This window comes from Osmerus eperlanus, chromosome 4, assembly GCF_963692335.1.
Source record: "Osmerus eperlanus chromosome 4, fOsmEpe2.1, whole genome shotgun sequence".
Lineage (NCBI taxonomy): Eukaryota > Metazoa > Chordata > Actinopteri > Osmeriformes > Osmeridae > Osmerus > Osmerus eperlanus.
The window spans coordinates 4,853,091-4,871,569 of NC_085021.1; the positions used below are offsets into that span (position 1 = coordinate 4,853,091).

The 18,479-nt window shown below is 42.1% G+C and overlaps 1 protein-coding gene across 2 annotated transcripts; it reads left to right on the plus strand.

Moving 5' to 3' along the window:
• The first annotated feature begins 11,077 nt into the window (after positions 1 to 11,077).
• Positions 11,078 to 18,338, plus strand: etv7 (ETS variant transcription factor 7). 2 transcript variants are annotated; one of them, XM_062458290.1, is made up of 11 exons: positions 11,078 to 11,148; positions 11,307 to 11,551; positions 11,842 to 11,995; positions 12,179 to 12,343; positions 12,881 to 13,072; positions 14,929 to 15,042; positions 15,116 to 15,250; positions 15,390 to 15,532; positions 15,611 to 15,711; positions 17,180 to 17,917; positions 18,173 to 18,338. In XM_062458290.1, the coding sequence occupies exons 2-10, from the start codon at positions 11,519 to 11,521 to the stop codon at positions 17,388 to 17,390; spliced, it is 1,248 nt and encodes a 415-aa protein (XP_062314274.1). In that variant the 5' UTR covers positions 11,078 to 11,148; positions 11,307 to 11,518; the 3' UTR covers positions 17,391 to 17,917; positions 18,173 to 18,338. The 2 variants fall into 2 exon arrangements, with proteins under 2 accessions (XP_062314274.1, XP_062314272.1); XM_062458288.1 differs by lacking the exon at positions 11,078 to 11,148 and having other exon boundaries at positions 11,155 to 11,370; positions 11,462 to 11,551.
• The last annotated feature ends 141 nt before the right edge of the window (positions 18,339 to 18,479 follow it).

Consider the following 18,479-nt stretch of genomic DNA (forward strand, 5'->3'; position numbering starts at 1 on the left):
GCAATTCATCACTCAGTTCTGGAGTCAGTAAGGAGTCAGTCGGCTGAGCGGTGAGGGAATCGGGCTAGTAATCCAAAGGTTGCCAGTTCGATTCCCGGTCATGCCAACTGACGTTGTGTCCTTGGGCAAGGCACTTCACCCTACTTGCCTCGGGGGAATGTCCCCGTACTTACTGTAAGTCGCTCTGGATAAGAGCGTCTGCTAAATGACTAAATGTAAATGTAAGTTCTGTGTGCTTGTTATAATTATACTAGATAACTTTTCCAGAAGTATCTCTGCTATAATTAGTGCAAACCGCTAACTTGATATTAGGCTACTCGGTGTAGAATGATGGTATTTTGGTGAAATGGTAGCTAATGTGCTAGAAGTAGTTGGAGAGCTCACTGTCTGCTGTCTCTGCTGTAAATGTTTACTCTTGTGCTACAGCTCAGGGGAATATTTCATTTATATGCATCTGTATGTTTCACTCATTGAACAAATACATTCTAATTCTATACTGTTTTGTTCGGCTTGACATAGCGTCCATTAGGTTCGTAGGTAGCTTACTTGAGAGAGGCGGCGCCTTCCAGCGAGGGGGCCGAGCTTCAGCTCCTTCAGGCGTCACGCCCCCCCAGTCTCGAACAGAGAAAACTGCTGATTTTCTTACGATTTCAAAGCCTAATTTAACATACTTGTTGGTGTTTTTTTTTCATTCGAATTTGGATGGGTAGTTAATAACACATTATTCTGTGGTGTGGTGAACTTGAAACTCGTTTTTAATTCCACTTTACAGGATCTCTAAGTGTTGATAATTTTTTACTTATCCTAATAGCTATTTGTTTAATTTTGAACTTGAACCATTCCCATTTACTCAGAAAAGACATTTCCAATTCACCTACTTCTATAACCAGTTGTTTAACTACTGTACAAAACTCAGCATCTTCCAAAAGGGTATTGTTAAATTTCCATATGGAGTTTATGTTATTCTCTCTTCCACCTGGAGAAAGTGTCAAAGATATTACACAATGATCAGTCAGGGGTGATGCTGAAATTTCACATCCATTAACCTCATTAACTAAATTGTCTGAGATCAACCAATAATCCAATCCAACAATCTACAATGGTGGCTCTAGCTGAAAGATTGAGGAAGAAGAAGGATTTGGAAGTTGAAGAAGTTTAAAGAAGTTTGAGAGGATTTGAAAGAAAACTCCATTGGAAACCCATGTTAAAAATCTTATGAATATTGATTTATATTAATTCAAGCATAAGAGGTACAAAGCTGAAAAGTCATGGCACCCATGGCCTGAAACTGCTGAATTTTTTGATAGCTGAAGATTTGAAGGCGCTGAAAGGTGCCACGGAAGAAATAGAAGATAAATAATAATAATAAAAATAAGTTGAATAAAGATTCAAAGAACAATACTTGGAATGCTGAAGCAGCATTCCAACAATTAAATATTTTCCCCGACGTTGTAAACACATTTCCGATAAGATGTCCCATGTTTTGATGGTACTAGCAGAGACCATATTAGACATTCTCTGGTACTAGCCTAGTGTTTATATCTAATCGATTTCAATAGTCTCTAAGCGGGCTTTGGTCGGTCGTCTCCCCAACGTTACGTCATGCAATGCATTGTGGGGGAAAGAAGAATCATTGCAAAAAGTAGCTACTTTTTCGTATTATATTCCGTTTTGTGAGACCCAGCAACATCAAATACAATGGATAACAGTTTAAATGTTTATTACCAACAAGCAAATAGCGCAAATTCGTTGGAAAAATTAACCTGCCATATGGCCTTTAACTACAGCGAGCTACCGGAACCAAGTGACAAAAAAGCTCTAGCTTTTTTCCTGTGTTTCACTGGCAGTGAGTGTTCACAATGTTGTATTTCACTCCATTCTACACCAAACACGTCAGGGAGGACTGCCTTTTGTAGATACGAGTCTGCTGAAGATAGCCAGAATATCGGATTCGGATGAAGCGTTAACTTCATTGAAGGCGGGTACACTGTTGAAGTTTAAAACTATTGGATCTGCCCAGAGCCACTCTGATCTGCTATAACCAATCGCTAGCGTTCGCCTTAGCCAACTCTTTCACCACAGAACTAGCTGCCGTAGCTGGAAAATAAAACTTTTCCCGAACCCCCTGGGGAGGAGGGCCACAACATCAGGACCACCAACAAAACTCAGCAAGGATTGTTCTTGCTCCGGCTTTAACTTATGGATATTCGGCTGCGTTGCCACAACCGCAGAATAGCTTCGCTCGCATCTTTCTCCGCCGCCATTACTGAACTACAACTCAAACTAATGCACGACATCAACGTCATCGTTCTCAGCCACTCCCTCTGTTCACTGATTGGACCTACAAAAAAATTGTTTCTGAAAACCGACTGATGCATTGAAATCCCAGACCTAGTACAGAAGCAAAATCCAGATCGAGCGGAAATACGTAGGAGGGCAGAGCCAGGCTAGTTTCATTCATCATTTGCCTGAGAAAGCGACTTCCGTTGGCCAGCTTCATTGAAAATCATTCAAACCGGTTGACAGCAGTGGGGTTTTTTGGAACTATAGCGAGCTACATGAACCATGTGATCACGTGTTGGCGAGATCAAAGCGTGTGGCAACTCTCTTTTTCTATGGCTCTGGACCAGGCTAGCCCACACCCACCGTGATTGGTCAGACACATTCACTGCAGACAGTCCTCTTAACCCTTGTGTTATCTTCGGGTCATTCTGACCCATCAGTCATTGTGACCCACTGTCGTATTGCGACAAATTTACCTCATACAAAAACAAAGTGAAGCATTTTCTTTTAACTGTCGGGCTGTCTCAGACCCCCCACATTGCAATGGTTAAAAGAAAATTATTTTTATTTGTTTTTGTATTGGGTGAAATTGGGTAAACACAACGATGGTTCGTTGTGAACCTTTGGGTCATGTGACCCGAAGGCAGCACGAGGGTTAAAATATGCGTGCATTTTATGATATGAGTTGCCTAGTGCTCTGCGTTCATGTGATAGTTTTGGATCCTTCAAGAGGGGTCTCAAGACTTATCTGTTGATCTTACACTAAATAATTAATTAATTCTTAGAGTTATGAATTGTATATTTATGGTATTTTATAGTAGTATTTTTTGCTGAGAGTAGTATATGCCCTGGAAAAGAGCTCACTTTTTATTGACGATTTGGAGGCCATATAGTACACAATGTCCATACTCAAGTGCAAGTAACAGTGGAAAGCTGCATTGCCCTCTGAACAGCACTGGATTATTACCATACAGATACCCTTTGATACCACTTTACCTATGCTTGGTGGCCGCAGTGGTTAAAATAGGGTTACCTAGTAATACTGTGTCCTCCAATTTAGCTAGATAGATCATTTATTTTGCGTGGTATATTCCCATAATCTTCCCCTTCAGAACTTCATTCAGTATTATTCATGTTATTGGATTTTTGCAGTTACGACGTAAGGCGCACATAACACACAGACACAGCCTCCCTCCCTTCCTGAGAGTGAATTTGCCTACTCCTTACCACGTCGTCAACTACTCTTTCTTCCATCTTTTCTTCACTCGCTCCTATCACTCTCCTCCTCCTCGGCTTCTTCCCTGACCCTGTCAGTATATTTCTGCCTCTCTGAGCCAGCCACCTCTCCTCCTTCCTCTACAGGAAATGCTGATGTTGAAGCAGCTAAAGCCCCTCCAAACATGTTCGAAATTTTTGCACATTTTGTGGCATTCGCCTGTAGATTTTGTTATCTTTTTCTCCCTTAAGTTTTCTGCGCCTTCCTTGCGCTTGGTGGTTGTTTCTACTATAGATATATGTAAAGACTAGATGTCTTACAGCGGAGTCTAGAACGTCCGCACATGGCAGCCATCTTGCTACAGTCAACTCGCTCACCCATAACATTGTGTTAGTGCTACATGTACTTTTTAAATGACCATAACTTGCTCAATTTTCAACCGATTTTTAAATGGTTTGGTTTGTTATCAATGTCAGAGATGTCGTTATGCCACTGCATTTGATAAAAAGAGAATCTAAAACAATATAGGTCTTGAACTTAACTGTTTTAAAAGAAAGAAAAGTTTTTTTTGGAGTGAAAGAAACGACACTAACAGTTGATTTTCTAAAGAAGGGAAACAGATTGTCATTTCTAGGCATAACTAATAGGAGTTGAATATCAAATGATGATGTATTGTCTTATCATATACTGTTACATGTGTTTGCTCAACAAAAAGAAATGTGAAGGGAAAAATACTGCCTGGTAATGATAGATATGTTTACTAAGTGGATTGAAGTCGTTCCCAGTCCTATACTTTAATTCCACCTGACTGTGGAGTCAGGTGGCTGAGCGGTTAGGGAGTCGGGCTAGTAATCTGAAGGTTTACTTTAGGTTTACATTAGGCTTTGCCAAATGACGTTGTGTCCTTGGGCAAGGCACTTCACCCTACTTGCCTCGGGGGGAATGTCCCTGTACTTACTGTAAGTCGCTCTGGATAAGAGCGTCTGCTAAATGACTAAATGTAAATGTATACCAGAGGCATTAACATAATTTGAAATGATTTATGGAAGATCATATGTAATACCACAACTTAAACCTTTCACATAGCATGATGAAGAGGCGATTCAAAATGTTCACCGATTTTATAAAAATGCTAACTAGAAAAGAGATATCTTCTGCTAAATTCTGTTCCAGGTGAAACAGTAAACCAAAGAGTGGAGAAGTCAAATGAGGAGATTGGGTATTGATTAAAGTTATCAAAAGAAAGAACTGGTCCAGCCCAAGGTGGGAAGGACCATATCAGGTCCTAATCACCACACCCACTGTAGTCAAAATAGCAGAGAGGACATTTTGGAGACACTTGTCACACTGTAAGAAAGTCTGGGACATTGATATAGAGTCAGATTAGTTACTCACCACCGTCTCTTGAGGCACAAGTCTGACTACAAAGGGGAGTCTTTCTTTTATTGAAAGGCCCATCTCAAACTCAGTGAAGAAACCGACCGGCCAAGAAAGAGACTGTACTAAATAGGCTAAAAAGATAGGAGACAGTAAGCAGGGAAAGGTAGAAAAGATGGGCAACCTATTTCCTCGTCCGTAGTATTGTGACATCCGTGGTACCATATGTAGCTTACTGTTGCTAATATTCATAATAGTCTTCCCTATACTATGGTTTGAAAAGGGAATTGCTCCTGCATGATGCATGATGATAGGGCAATGATCACCTGGGAAGATATCGATTATGAAGAATTTGTTTGCTCTACTGGAAGTTCATACTGATAACATTGATTTCATTTTTCTGGGAATGCTAAAGCAGATGTGGCAGCAAAAGAGGCAGCCATACAGGATGTCTTAACATTAGGGAAAGTGGATGAGACTGTTTTGAGAGATATGCAAGAAGTGTCACCAAAATGGTGGGTTATGTAAATTCACAGGAGGAACTTATGTTACTCAACAATCTATTTTGTTATTATTGATTTGAGCCATGGGATGAATCATGTCTCAAACAGGAGGGATGGCGATAACAAAAGTGTTTACAGCATATGGATTTACAAACCATTCAAGTGGAGTCAGGTGGCTGAGCGGTTAGGGAATCGGGCTGTTAATCAGAAGGTTACCGGTTCGATTCCCGGCCGTGCCGATTGAAGTTGTGTCCTTGGGCAAGGCACTTCACCCTACTTGCCTCGGGGGGAATGTCCCTGTACTTACTGTAAGTCGCTCTGGATAAGAGTGTCTGCTAACTGACCTCTGTGAGAATGTCATTTTAATTACTGTGAAGTCTACTTCATTCTGAAATCCACAGACAAGAGAGAGATGCTGTCTCAATCCAGTGAGAGGTCCGCTGACTTAAGGAGACTGGATTATGGTGACGGATTTGACACGTAAAGTCCTGGAAATGACCCGAGGTGAACGGGGTCATTCCTGGCTAGTTTCAAAGAAGATAGCATGGTACACGTGAGTCATTGCAAGCGTGAACTTTGTTTGATAGCGTCAAACAAAGGAAACGCGTTCTGCGTCAAATCAAGGAAAACTCTGCGCTGTGCCTATAGTACAGTGCGTTGAGTTTGCCGTTTTAATCAACTAGACTACATTTTTTATGAGAAGATTACACAATCTCCATGCATACATAATCATGGCATCAGTTTCAGCAAATTGGACTTTGTGATAATAATGGGAATTGTCTTGGGAATGACTGTTAGTTTTGTATGTTGAAATACGTATGGACTAAATGGTGCTATGACTACGGATGTAATGATTTAACTGTTTCATTGGTAACAATGCAAATTGTAAATAGATTCAGAAGTAAAGTTTTAATCTTGATATAAGTTAGAAACTTTTCTGTGGAATTAAATTTAGGTACAAACACTCCTATCATGATCCCTGTACACCAACAGCTGCACCTCCAGTCATCCGTCTGTCAAACTTCTGAAGTTTGCGGACGACACCACCCTCATTGGGCTCATCTCTGACGGGGATGAGTCTGACTATAGGTGGGAAGCTGACAACCTGGTGACCTGGTGTAGCCAGAACAACTTAGAGCTCAATGCTCTTAAGACAGTGGAGATGGTTGTGGACTTCAGGAAGAATACAGCCCCACTCACCCCCATCACCCTGTGCGACTCCCCAGTCAACACTGTGGAGTCCTTCCGCTTCCTGGGCACCATCCTCTCCCAGGACCTCAAGTGGGAACTGAACATCAGCTCCCTCACCAAAAAAGCACAACACAGGATGTACTTCCTACGGCAGCTGAAGAAATTCAACCTGCCAAAGACAATGATGGTGCACTTCTACACAGCCATCATTGAGTCCATCCTCACCTCTTCCATCACCATCTGGTACGCTGCTGCCACTGCCAAGGACAAGAGCAGACTGCAGCGTATCATCCGCACTGCTGAGAAGGTGATCGGCTGCAATCTGCCTACCCTCGAGGACATGCACACCTCGAGGACACTGAGGCGTGCGAGGAAGATTGTGGCCGACCCCTCCCACCCTGGTCACTCCCTGTTCCAGCTACTCCCCTCTGGCAGAAGGCTGCGGTCCATCAGGACCAATACCAATTCTTCCATTCCGCTGTTGGCCTCTTCAACAAGGCCAAGGGTCCACACTGACTCTAATGACTTCCTGCTTAAAGGGGTGATTGACTGGGTTTTTTGGGTATTTCACACTGTTCCTTAAGGTCTCCGAATAGGGTATGTAACATTGGTTGGGTTGAAAATGGCCCGGGTGCTGTTCTATGCCCCCTGATAGATCCTCTGAAATTTGCCCGGGAAAAAACACTAGCTTTTCTCCTTTTATGGTATGCTCATTAATATTTAGATGAGCTGCGCGCTGATTGCTTGGTTTTCAACGAGTGAAGCTGGGGAGCAAAAACGCAACAGGGCCAACAGCACTCACTGAAACACCGAAGTTGGAGACGTGAAATAAAAACGCGCAAATAAATCTATTGTGTCTACACAACACTGTTTTCAACAGATTGACTAGATATAATTTGAAATTTTAACGTTAGTTGTTTCCACTTCTGTTGTCGAAGCAAACTGGATTGACTTAGGTGGGTAGAACGTTACAGCTTATAGCAACCAAACTATATCGTGATTCAACTCAGCTTCAGTTAGCTAGCTCTAGACATCTTTCTGAAAAATAACCTGACAAAGATCTGGACAAACATGCATCGTGAATTGTAGATTTACATAACAACACAGGTTATTTATTTGAATGAAACAGTCAGGAACATGAAACAACGTTAGCCCCATTGCCAATAAACTAGGCTAAATCATCACACATGCTCTTGCGTTAGCAAGCTAACTAGTTTAAATGCCTGCAGTCTGGGTGTTTTCGCTATCCAGCTGTTCTTGCGTTCCTTGCAAATCAGCGTTAATTAAAAGCAGATGAGCTAGTCTAGCTAACATTGACTAGACGGGCATGGCTGATGTTTGTCTATACCGTAGCGTAGAAGATCCCTGTGCAGTTCGACCCTCGACACATTTGCGCGAACCATTTCACCAAGGACGGTTTTGAAAACCTGCGACAATGTAGCTAAAGCAGGATTTGCTATGAAGCTGTTGCTAAAAAGAGGTGCGTTCCGACCTTACGTTCATCACAACCGCAAGCTGTAGTATGATTTTGTCGGTAACAGTTATTAGCAATGCTAACGTATCCTGTATCTAGCACCTGCCTTTCTCCAGTTCTTTCAAATAAATAATCTACTAGACAGGCGTTAGCAATAGGCCAGACTGCTATTTGTTTTCTGGCTATTTTTCGGAAGCTTCCCTTCTAATGCCGACTACAGCTAGTCTAGCTAGAGTCATTTTCTAAGTAAAGTATGTTGATGTGTTTAGAAACGTATTTAGCATTCTACCTATGCTAGATACAGGAGACGTTAGCATTGCTAATAACTGTTACCGACAAAATCATACTGTAGCCTACTTACAGCTTGCGGTTGCGATGAGCGTACGGTCGGAACAGCATATCTTTTCAGGTTCAGCTTCTTAGCAAATCCTGCTTGAAATTGTCCAAGGTTGTCAAAACTGTCTTGGGTGAAATGTTCAGAGCAAATGAATAATTGAGTGTCGAACTTCGCCGGGATCTTCTCATAGACAAACAGCAGCCATGCCTGTTGAATGTTTGGCTCCTTGGGAAGACTGAGTGTTAGCCTTCCCTGTACAGCCTGGAACACAGCATTTACGACCGTTGTCCATTTTCAATATCCTTGTTATACTTCAAAACGTTATTCTTTGTAATTGCTTAGAAGTAGCCTACGAGCAGCGCGCAGCTACACTAGCATCGGAGATCTACGCTACCTCGGACTGGGCAAGAACACCAGTGAGTGCTGGTCTGGATGTACATTTTGGGGCGTGACAAAGATACAGACCAGAGCCAAAAAAGGCGGTCCCCGGACTGACGTCAGTCCGGTGGCTTTGGCGACTCAGCGGCACACACTAACAGTATTTTTGACAAAACTCTTTGTCCCGTGTTTTATTATGATCATAATTATGAACAATTAATTAAAGAAAAAATCATTCAACGATCATGAAAATTCACATTTTCATTCAAATTTTCATATTGATGATGCATTCACTTCATAAATTATGAGGTATTGCTTTCCACGACACGAAAGTAGATAAACTGCTTTTCTAAGTAAAAAGTATCGGTATTGGCAATACTGGCCCTGTATTTACTCCTTGGTATCGTATCGATACCACATTTTGCAGTATCGCACACCCCTAGCAGCTGCAGAGTGAGACGATAGAGGATCCCTCTAGATCGAAGAGAGCTTGATCGACTGGTTGAGCCTGCCTGGTGTGTAATACTGTTCATTCACCAATCAGAGGCTTTAACCCGCTCCCTGACTTGGTGACGAAGGACGACAGATTTATTTTGCTGCAGCAAGTTACACCGTGGTAGCCTGGGTGCCAGCCAAACTCAGCCCGCCCACAAAAAAATTTGGTTGGGAAGTTGGGTCTGGGGTCGCTCGGTTGGGGAAAAACTATGTCCGAACAAGAGCTGTTCGGACCAATCAAATTGTCAGGGCGGGCTTTATACGATGATGGACAGATGATCAACAGTAACGTAATCAACCACATCACCAAAGAGCGCTTAGTTGAATTCGTTTTCAACAAACAACATACTACGTTGCTCTGATTGGTTGTAGGTCTATCCAATTGAGTGAAGAGGCATTTTTTTCCGGTTCGGTTGAAACACGCCCCATACTCACAGCCCAACGGAGCGGTATCAGACTCAGAGTATGACAACATCAGGCTAACACCGTGGATAAATGTAAGTATAAATAAATAAATGTAAGTATAAATAAATAAATGTGAAAACATGAAAACGTAAATATATATATATACACATACAAATACATGTAACATTTATATATTTAGTGTCTCATTTAATTTGTAATTTATATATTTTGTATGTCAATTAGGCATTAAATTATATAATTAGTCATTTATTTAAGCTTTGTGTTGTATAATTATTTATTTATCCAAGTATTTACCCATTAAATTATTTAATTATTTATTTATTTAGTTTTAGCCCCTATAATCCTCCATATAAACGCACCATTTGCTTGGGGCGATTATTTAAGCGCCCTTTAGGCATCATTTTTGAGGACGCTGATTGGCTAAATATGTGTTTCTTGTTAGCAACGGTCAGCAATTCACCTATCGCAAGCAGGTTGGTAGGCGTTTCGATGGGTGATCTTTCTAGCGCCCCAGATGTCGAGCATGAAGTAAATGTATCCCAAAACAGAATTTTTGTATATATATATATATATATATATATACACACACAACACATTATTGTGTATTTTTAACACAGTCATGCTTAAAATGAGTAGTTATTGTTTAGAAAATATATTACATGAAAAACAAAAATCTAAAACACTTTTCACCAGGGAGGGCAGCACCCTAGCGCCCTCTATTGACCAGCCGCCACTGGAAGCCACTCAAGGAAGAAAAAACGGTTAAAAAAACAAAAACAGGACTGTATTTGTTAGCCTGGTCCTAACCAGACTCTTGTACATTTCATTTGTACAGAGAGTCTGGCCTCGCTCCATTGACAAGCGTTGACTTCCTTGTAGGCGGGTACTCTGTTGAAGTTTAAAACTATTGGATCTGCCCAGAGCCACCCTGATCTGCTATAACCAATCGCTAGCGTTCGCCTTAGCCAATTCCTTCACCACTACTGTAACAGAGATAGCTGCCGTAGCTGGGAAATCAAACTGTTCCCGAACCCCGTGGGGAGGAGGGCCACAACATCATGGCCACCAACAAAACTCAGCAAAACTTGTTCTTGCTCTGGCTTTAGCTTATGGATATTCGGCAGCGTTGCCACAACGGACCGAATGGCTTCGCTCGCATCTTTCTCCCGCCATTACGGAACTACAACACAAACTCGCACAACAGCCACTCCCTCTGTTCGCTGATTGGCCGGTAGAAAATTAACCGGAGACATCTGACTTACTTACCTCATGGCCAGGCCTAGTACAGAAGTTAAATCAAAATTGAGCGGAAGTACGTAGGAGGGTAGAGCCAGGCTATGTATTTGTAGGCTGTCCTTCGAAATTGGTCTTGATTGCAAACTTCATTTCCTTGTAAAGGCGGAGCCACACAACGCGCAGCTGGACGCGCACACGCGAGCAGCACTGAGAAACTTCAGTGCTGAAAATGGTATAACTCAATTGTAACATCAGTCAGTTTGAATGTTTGAAGTTAATACACTACAGGAATGATTACAGGTTCACTTATACCTATATAAGATTAACCATTTTTTAAGAGTTTATTAAACTTAACGAACCTCTTCATTTCTCTTTTTTTGTCACATGCAGTCATTGAACCTTTATGGATATGTTCCCTTTCGTTTTCATTTCCCGGAAGGATATGAAAAGCCCTGTGAGAATGTCGATCTTTTTTTGTAATTTTTCGTGGCGACCAAAGTGTGTGGCTATCTATTTTTTTTAAATCATTCTATATTTGTCTGTAGGCCTCTTTGGAGAAACGTCGTGGTAGTTACCCTTTCCAATCCAGAACAGGTAACATAATGGAAGAAGTTTCCCAGTCACCTTCGATCAAGGTAAGGTCCAATAATTAGAACGGGGAAGTCTGCTTTTTTGTTTGTTTTCAGTAACCTGAATGCCCAAATTAATCAATTTTTGCACGTACTTGAATAAAACAACGATTTTTTTTTATTATTGAACTTTAAACGATTATTTTAGCTATAAACGGACATTTAAAATATTATGTTGTGTGCAACATGCACACGTTTTTTTAATGGATACATCTACTATACTATGTTTCATATGACTAAGTGATCGTGTGTATACACTAAAGATATACAATTAATGTGTCGTTTTTTCTTTCTAGCAAGAAGACAGAGGAACCAATGACTTGCCCATAACCACACCAATGCCTGGCAGGGCAATCCTACTTCCTCCTGTAATGTGCCCAACCGCCCCTGACCTGCCTGCTGTTTGCCACCCTGCTCAAGAAGACCTGTGGCAACTACCCGGACGGCTACGTGAGTGGCCCACCGACAACACACACACAAACACTTATTATGCGTAATTTATGAACAAACAACCCTTTCAATTGAAAATATACATGTTTTGACCCTTCATTTGAATTTCTCACATCTCCAAAGCATTTTGCCTTTCATTGCTCTTGTGGTTGAACTGGGTCAAATGCTGTGTGCGTTCCTAAGGTATAAACCCCTCTCTGTGGGATAAGGAGGATGTGGCACACTGGCTGCACTGGGCCCAGAAGGAATACGCTCTGCGGCGACCAGAGAGAGGACACTTTGAGATGAACGGACGGGCGCTGTGTCTGCTCACTAAGGAGGACTTCAGACGACGCTGCCCTAGTTCAGGTATGAGAGTGTGTGTGTTTACAAATATGACGTGAGTTCATGTGAGTGAGGAAAGAAGTGAATACAAAGACAGAGAGAGAAGAATATATGTGCAGATGTTCATGAGATGATATCATCATCTTATTTCATTATTATTATCAGTAGTTATTTTGTTTATTGTATTTTAGTTTGGTAGTTTTTTGGCACTATGGGCACCTCACTAAGTAGTAAGTAAGGTCTGTAATTGGGGTTAGTTATGAAGCTTGCGGGGAGCACAGATGTTTTCTTTTTACCAGAACTGTGAGCATGCCAATGCTCACAGGGAGCATTGGCATGACTTGGTTGTTGCTTGAATGGATTAAGCCTACCCCAAAACCTCGTTTGGAAAGTGAACTTTCTTTTGCCTGTGTACAGCATGTCTTGATGCTGCATCAGTGGCCTTTTATGGACTTAAAAACTTGTGATTTGAGTCAACAGAACGCCAGTACATCATCTTTATATCTCAATGCAGTCTTTGTATGTGTTTCTGTTCACGGTGTAAACTCTCTTTACTCATAGGCGATGTGCTGTATGAACTTCTACAGTGTGTGAAGCAGCAGAGAAGAGGTGTAGTCTCTGCCCCCCTAAAACCTTCCCATGGCCACCTCCTGCCAAACCCTCCCAGTCACATCCAACAACCACCTATCAGCCAACTGGACCTCCATCACATAATCCTGGGGCCTCCACCTACAGGTTCAAATGAGGCCACAGGTGAGTCTGTATGGCTATCTTATGTGTATTTGTGGAAAAAACGGTGCCGATCCGGCAACCTTCTGATTGATAGCCCGATTCCCTAACCACTCAGCCATCTGACCCAGATAGTACAGATAGATCAAACATACAGTGGTAACGTTGATAAGCCAGTTTCACTAAACAAAAGAGTGCAGGTAGCAGGGGCGGCGCCAGAGAATTTTTTATGCAGGTGCTGAGGGGGTGCTAGATCATTGACAGGGGGAGCTGCGTAATTATATATATAGGCTATATATTATATATAAATACTATCAGGGCCGGTGTGGGACCCATTTTCAGCCCGGGAATGTAATGGTCAAAACCAGCCCATCCCCACCAGGGGCCGAGCCATACGTTGAATATTCGGTTTTAACCCGAACCTAGGACCTACAGGTTTTGATGTGAGGTGAAATCGGAACTTCACATTAATGCGAGCGCGCACAGCGCAAGATTTTTTGCATTAATTTCAGTGAAAAATGGTTTATTGAGATTTATGTAATATAAACATTACGTTGGACTCATATTGTCAGAGCTATATTTTCCGGAAATTACAACCCAAATTTTTACCTGAAAGATTCTGTGCTTTTGAGAAACATATTTTTCCCACCCTTGCAGGAACATAGTTTTATGAAGTGACAGATCTTTAATTTTTTACCTGGCTTTTTCAGTTCCTCCTGGCATCTTTCCCCCATCCATTTTATTATTTTCGCATCAGCTTAATCTTGCTAATTCCCTCCACAACAATAAGAAAGACAGCATGCGCGACAACTGAAAATGGCACTTTTTAATGCACGGTCTGATCATGCGCTTATTTAGATTAAAAACCTAGTGTAGCCTATTAGCTTACTTATCAGTCACACAGTAACTTAACAAACTAGTTTAATTTGGTGTGTGAAAAAACAAAGAGAAAGCAGGCGATCTGCTGGCCCAATTTATGAGCGGGCAGAGCGGCCCACCAGGAATTCTCCCCTTTTCTCCCGATGGCCACTCCGGGCCTGAATACTAATTAATAAATTAGTATTCCTAATATAAAGTATTACTTTATATTAATAAATTAGCAATATTTTTGGGGGTGCTATCGGGGTGCTTTGGTCTTTCTTGGGGGTGCTGAAGCACCTGCTAGCCCCTCCCTAGCGCCGCCCATGGCAGGTAGGCAAGTGGTTTTGGTTGCTGAGCTGCCATTCATCCAAATTATATGTTTAACCCTTGTGTTATCTTCGGGTCATTCTGACCCATCAGTCATTGTGACCCACCGTCGTATTGCGACAACTTTACCGCATACAAAAACAAAGTGAGGAATTTTCTTTTAACTGTCGGGCTGTCTCAGACCCCCCACATTGCGAAGGTTAAAAGAAAATGCTATTTATTTGTTTTTGAATTGGGTAAAATTGGGTAAACACAACGATGGTTCGTTGTGAACCTTTGGGTCATGTGACCCGAAGGCAGCACAAGGGTTAAAAAAGATACTGATACTGTTACAATGTGAGTATTACACTTCCTGTAGCCCAACCTGCCACAGATATACTTCATCAAGCAAACCTGGTGTTTTCAGTGAAGCAAGTTAGAGAGTGGGAGGATTGCCAGTAGGTGTGGTTTACCTGGAAACATCCATTAACCTGCCTCTCACCAGACCAGGGAAACTAGCCTGTTCTGAACTGTGGTTAGACAACTTCCTAAAACATAACGTTTTCACACAGCATTGCATTTTCTTCCAGCAAAAAATATTGCTCAACAATTCATTGGTAATTGTTTGGCCATGCTGTAAAAAATGTACATTCCCTTTCAACACTCTACCCCTCCCGCCCCTCCTCCCCCTTCTCCCCTCCCCCCCGTTTCAGGTCGTTCCACCAGTGCCTTGTCTACATGTCCCTCTGTGACCATCTCCAACATCAGCAAGCATTACTCACCCCACTACGCACATCTGGATACACATCCACAGCACACACACACTGGTGAGTCACAGCCCCCCTTGGTTATAAGCTTATTCTTGACGTCAGACTTCTTGATACATCCTGTTGTGATCAGTGTCCGTAGCTGTCCCTGTGTTGTCCTACCACCAAGCCCAGGCTCCTCCCACAGTTCTTAGCAGAAGGGAAGAGCCTCTCAACCTGTCCAATCGGGAGAGAACTCCGCCCCGCGAGGCTAACGGCAGGATCCCAGGTAGATGGAGATCATTCACTCAAAAGATTTGGTAGCTTTTGACTGTGAATGTATGGAAGTAGATTTGAAGTTACATAAGACACAAGCTCAGTCATAATCTTCTGTCTTTTGTGTGTGTGTGCATGCATGTTTCTAATAGAGTGCAGACTGCTGTGGGACTATGTGTACCAATTGTTATCTGACCAGCGCTACCAGGACTTTATCCGCTGGGAGGACCATGACAGGCTGGTGTTCAGGGTGGTTGACCCCAATGGACTGGCCCGACTCTGGGGCAATCACAAAGTGAGTAGAGGGTCTGTCTGGTTCTTAGATTGAATGGATTGAGGAATAAATGAAATGGTTAATCACAGCTCTTTCCAGAACCGAGCCAATATGACCTATGAGAAGATGTCCCGCGCACTGCGGCACTACTACAAGCTCAACATCATCAAGAAGGAGCCGGGACAGAAACTGCTCTTCAGGTAGGATGTACAATGCATCTGGAAAGTATTCACAGCGCTTCACTTTTTCCACATTCTGTATGTTACAGCCTTATTCCAAAATTGATTATATTCTACACAATACCCCACAATGACAATGTTTGTTTAATATTTAATAGATTTGCAAAAATTAAGAACAAAAATGTACATAAGTATTCACAGCCTTTGCTGAAGCACCTTTGGCAGCAATTACAGCCTCAAGTCTTTTTGAGTATGAGGCTTGGCACATTTTTAGGGAGTTTCTACCATACTTTTTTGCAGGACCTCAAGCTCCATCAGGTTGGATGGGGAGCATCGGTGCACAGCTATTTTTAGATCTCTCCAGAGACGTTTAATTTGGGTTCAAGTCTGGACCACTCAAAGACATTCACAGAGCTGTCCCGAAGCCACTCCTTTGTTATCTTGTGTGCTTAGGGTTGTTGTCCTGTAGGAAGATGAACCTTCGCCCAGTCTGAGGTCCAGAGTGCTCTGGAGCAGGTTCTCATCAAGGATGTCTCTGTACATTGCTGCATTCATCTTTCCCTCGATCCTGACTAGTCTCCCAGTTCCTGACGCTGAAAAACATCCCCACAGCATGGTGCTGCCACCACCACGCTTCACTGTAGGGATGGTATTGGCCTGGGCATGATTTCCTCCAGACATGACGCTTGGCATTCAGGCCAGAGTTCAATCTTTGTTTCATCAGACCCGAGAATTTTGTTTCTCATGGTCTGAGAGTCCTTCTGATGCCTTTTGGCAAACTCCAGGCAGGCTGTCATGTGCTTTTTACTGAGGAGTGGCCAATCAGGCCACCAATCAGTGGCCTGATTGGTGGAGTGCAGCAGAGATGGTTGTTCTTCTAGAAGGTTCTCCTCTCTTCACAGAGCAACGCTGGAGCTCCGTCAGAATAACCATCAGGTTCTTGGTCACCTCCCTGACTAAGGCTCTTCTCCAATCGCTCAACTCTAGGAAGAGTCCTGGTGGTTCCAAACTTCTTCCATTTATGGATGATGGCAGCTACTGTGCTCAATGGGACCTTCAATGCTGCACATTTTTCTGTACCTTTCCCCAGATCTGTGCCTCGATGCAATCCTGTCTCAGAGGTCTACAGACAATTCATTGGACTTAATGGCTTGATTTTTGCTCTGACATGCACTGTCAACTGTGGGACCTTATATAAACAGGCGTGTGCCTTTCCAAATCATGTCCAATCAACTGAATTTACCACAGGTGGACTAGAAAAATCTCAAGGATGATCAGTGGAAACAGGATGCACCTGAGCTCAATTTCAAGTGTCATGGCAAAGGCTGTGAATACTTATGTACATGTAATTTTCTTGTTTTTTATTTTTAATAGATTTGTGAAAATTAAATTTTCTTTTTTGAATTTTGAGGAAAAATTAAAAAGTGAAGTGCTGTGAATACTTTCCGGATGCACTGTGTACTCACACTTTCCTTGACCCATTCTGCAGGTTTCTCAAGACTCCCCAGGAGATCAGGAGACACAGAGGTGACCGTCTGGATTCCACCGAGTCCCCGGAACACACACCACCTCTGAACGGAGCCTCGCCAGTACACACACCAGTACACACACCAGAACACATCTCTTCCAGACACTACATCATGCAGGGTCTCGAAGTGTCCCCTGAGCCCTTGTCCCCCCAGTCTGACCCGGAGGCTTAGCGAAAACAACTCCTGTCACAGGAATGACTACATACAATGTACTGCACTATGAGCGAGCTTTGCTTTTTCTGCTAAACTAGTCATTGGTGCTGACTTAACTGATAAAACTTCAACAGAACACTACAACACTAACATTGAGGAAAGGATCAAACTGTCAATGCCATACCAACTAACTGCTCTTTCACTTTAAATCTGCTTAAATTATTGTCACTTACACCAAGTCTCAAGATTATTTTCAACAAAATGTATTACGTGAAGTAAAAACCACTTTACTTTCATCTCCTCAGATAAACACCGAAAGCATGATCAGTTGGATCACTGCTTAAACCACAGGTGGCCATTGAAATGAGATGTTTAGGTCAGTGGTTTCACCTGATGAATACATATACAGAATGTATTCTAAGTGTGTGAGAGATAGACAGTGCTTTCTGATATTTGAGGATTTGTATTTTTTGAATTTATACTGTAAATACCTTTTTTTGATGACTTAAGAATACAAGCCAAGATTCATTGCTTAATCCTTCAATGTTTAACCCTTGTGTTATCTTCGGGTCATTCTGACCCATCAGTCATTGTGACCCACCGTCGTATTGCGACAAATTTACCTCATACAAAAACAAAGTGAAGCATTTTCTTTTAACTGTCGGGCTGTCTCAGACCCCCCACATTGGAATGGTTAAAAGAAAATTATTTTTATTTGTTTTTGTATTGGGTAAAATTGGGTAAACACAACAATGGTTCGTTATGAACCTTTGGGTCATGTGACCCGAAGGCAGCACGAGGGTTAAAACAATGTTGAATACGCTTAATTATTTAGAAAATACTGAAATGAAAATTACTTTCGAATTTTCTAACATCCTAAAGTGTGATTACTATGATTTATGTGTTTAAATTAAGTTTGTGGCTACATAACATATTTTATAAAGCTGCAATACCAACTGCATATCATCCCATTTGCTTCCTTATTTCATTACATAAACCTTAACTGTGGGGGAGTTTCTGGAAGTTCCCATATTTGGACGGTTAATAATATTAACCCAATGTAAGGACTTGGTAAATGATAAAGAAAGTGAAAGAGTTTATACAGTC

Excerpts from the sequence above, each read along its gene's own strand:
- etv7 (XM_062458288.1), top strand. The coding sequence starts at position 11,320 with ATGGATATGTTCCCTTTCGTTTTCATTTCCCGGAAGGATATGAAAAGC. Across the intron at positions 11,552-11,841 it reads CCCAGTCACCTTCGATCAAG|CAAGAAGACAGAGGAACCAA; the intron begins GTAAGGTCCAAT and ends TTTTCTTTCTAG. Across the intron at positions 15,043-15,115 it reads TCCACAGCACACACACACTG|TGTCCGTAGCTGTCCCTGTG; the intron begins GTGAGTCACAGC and ends TGTTGTGATCAG.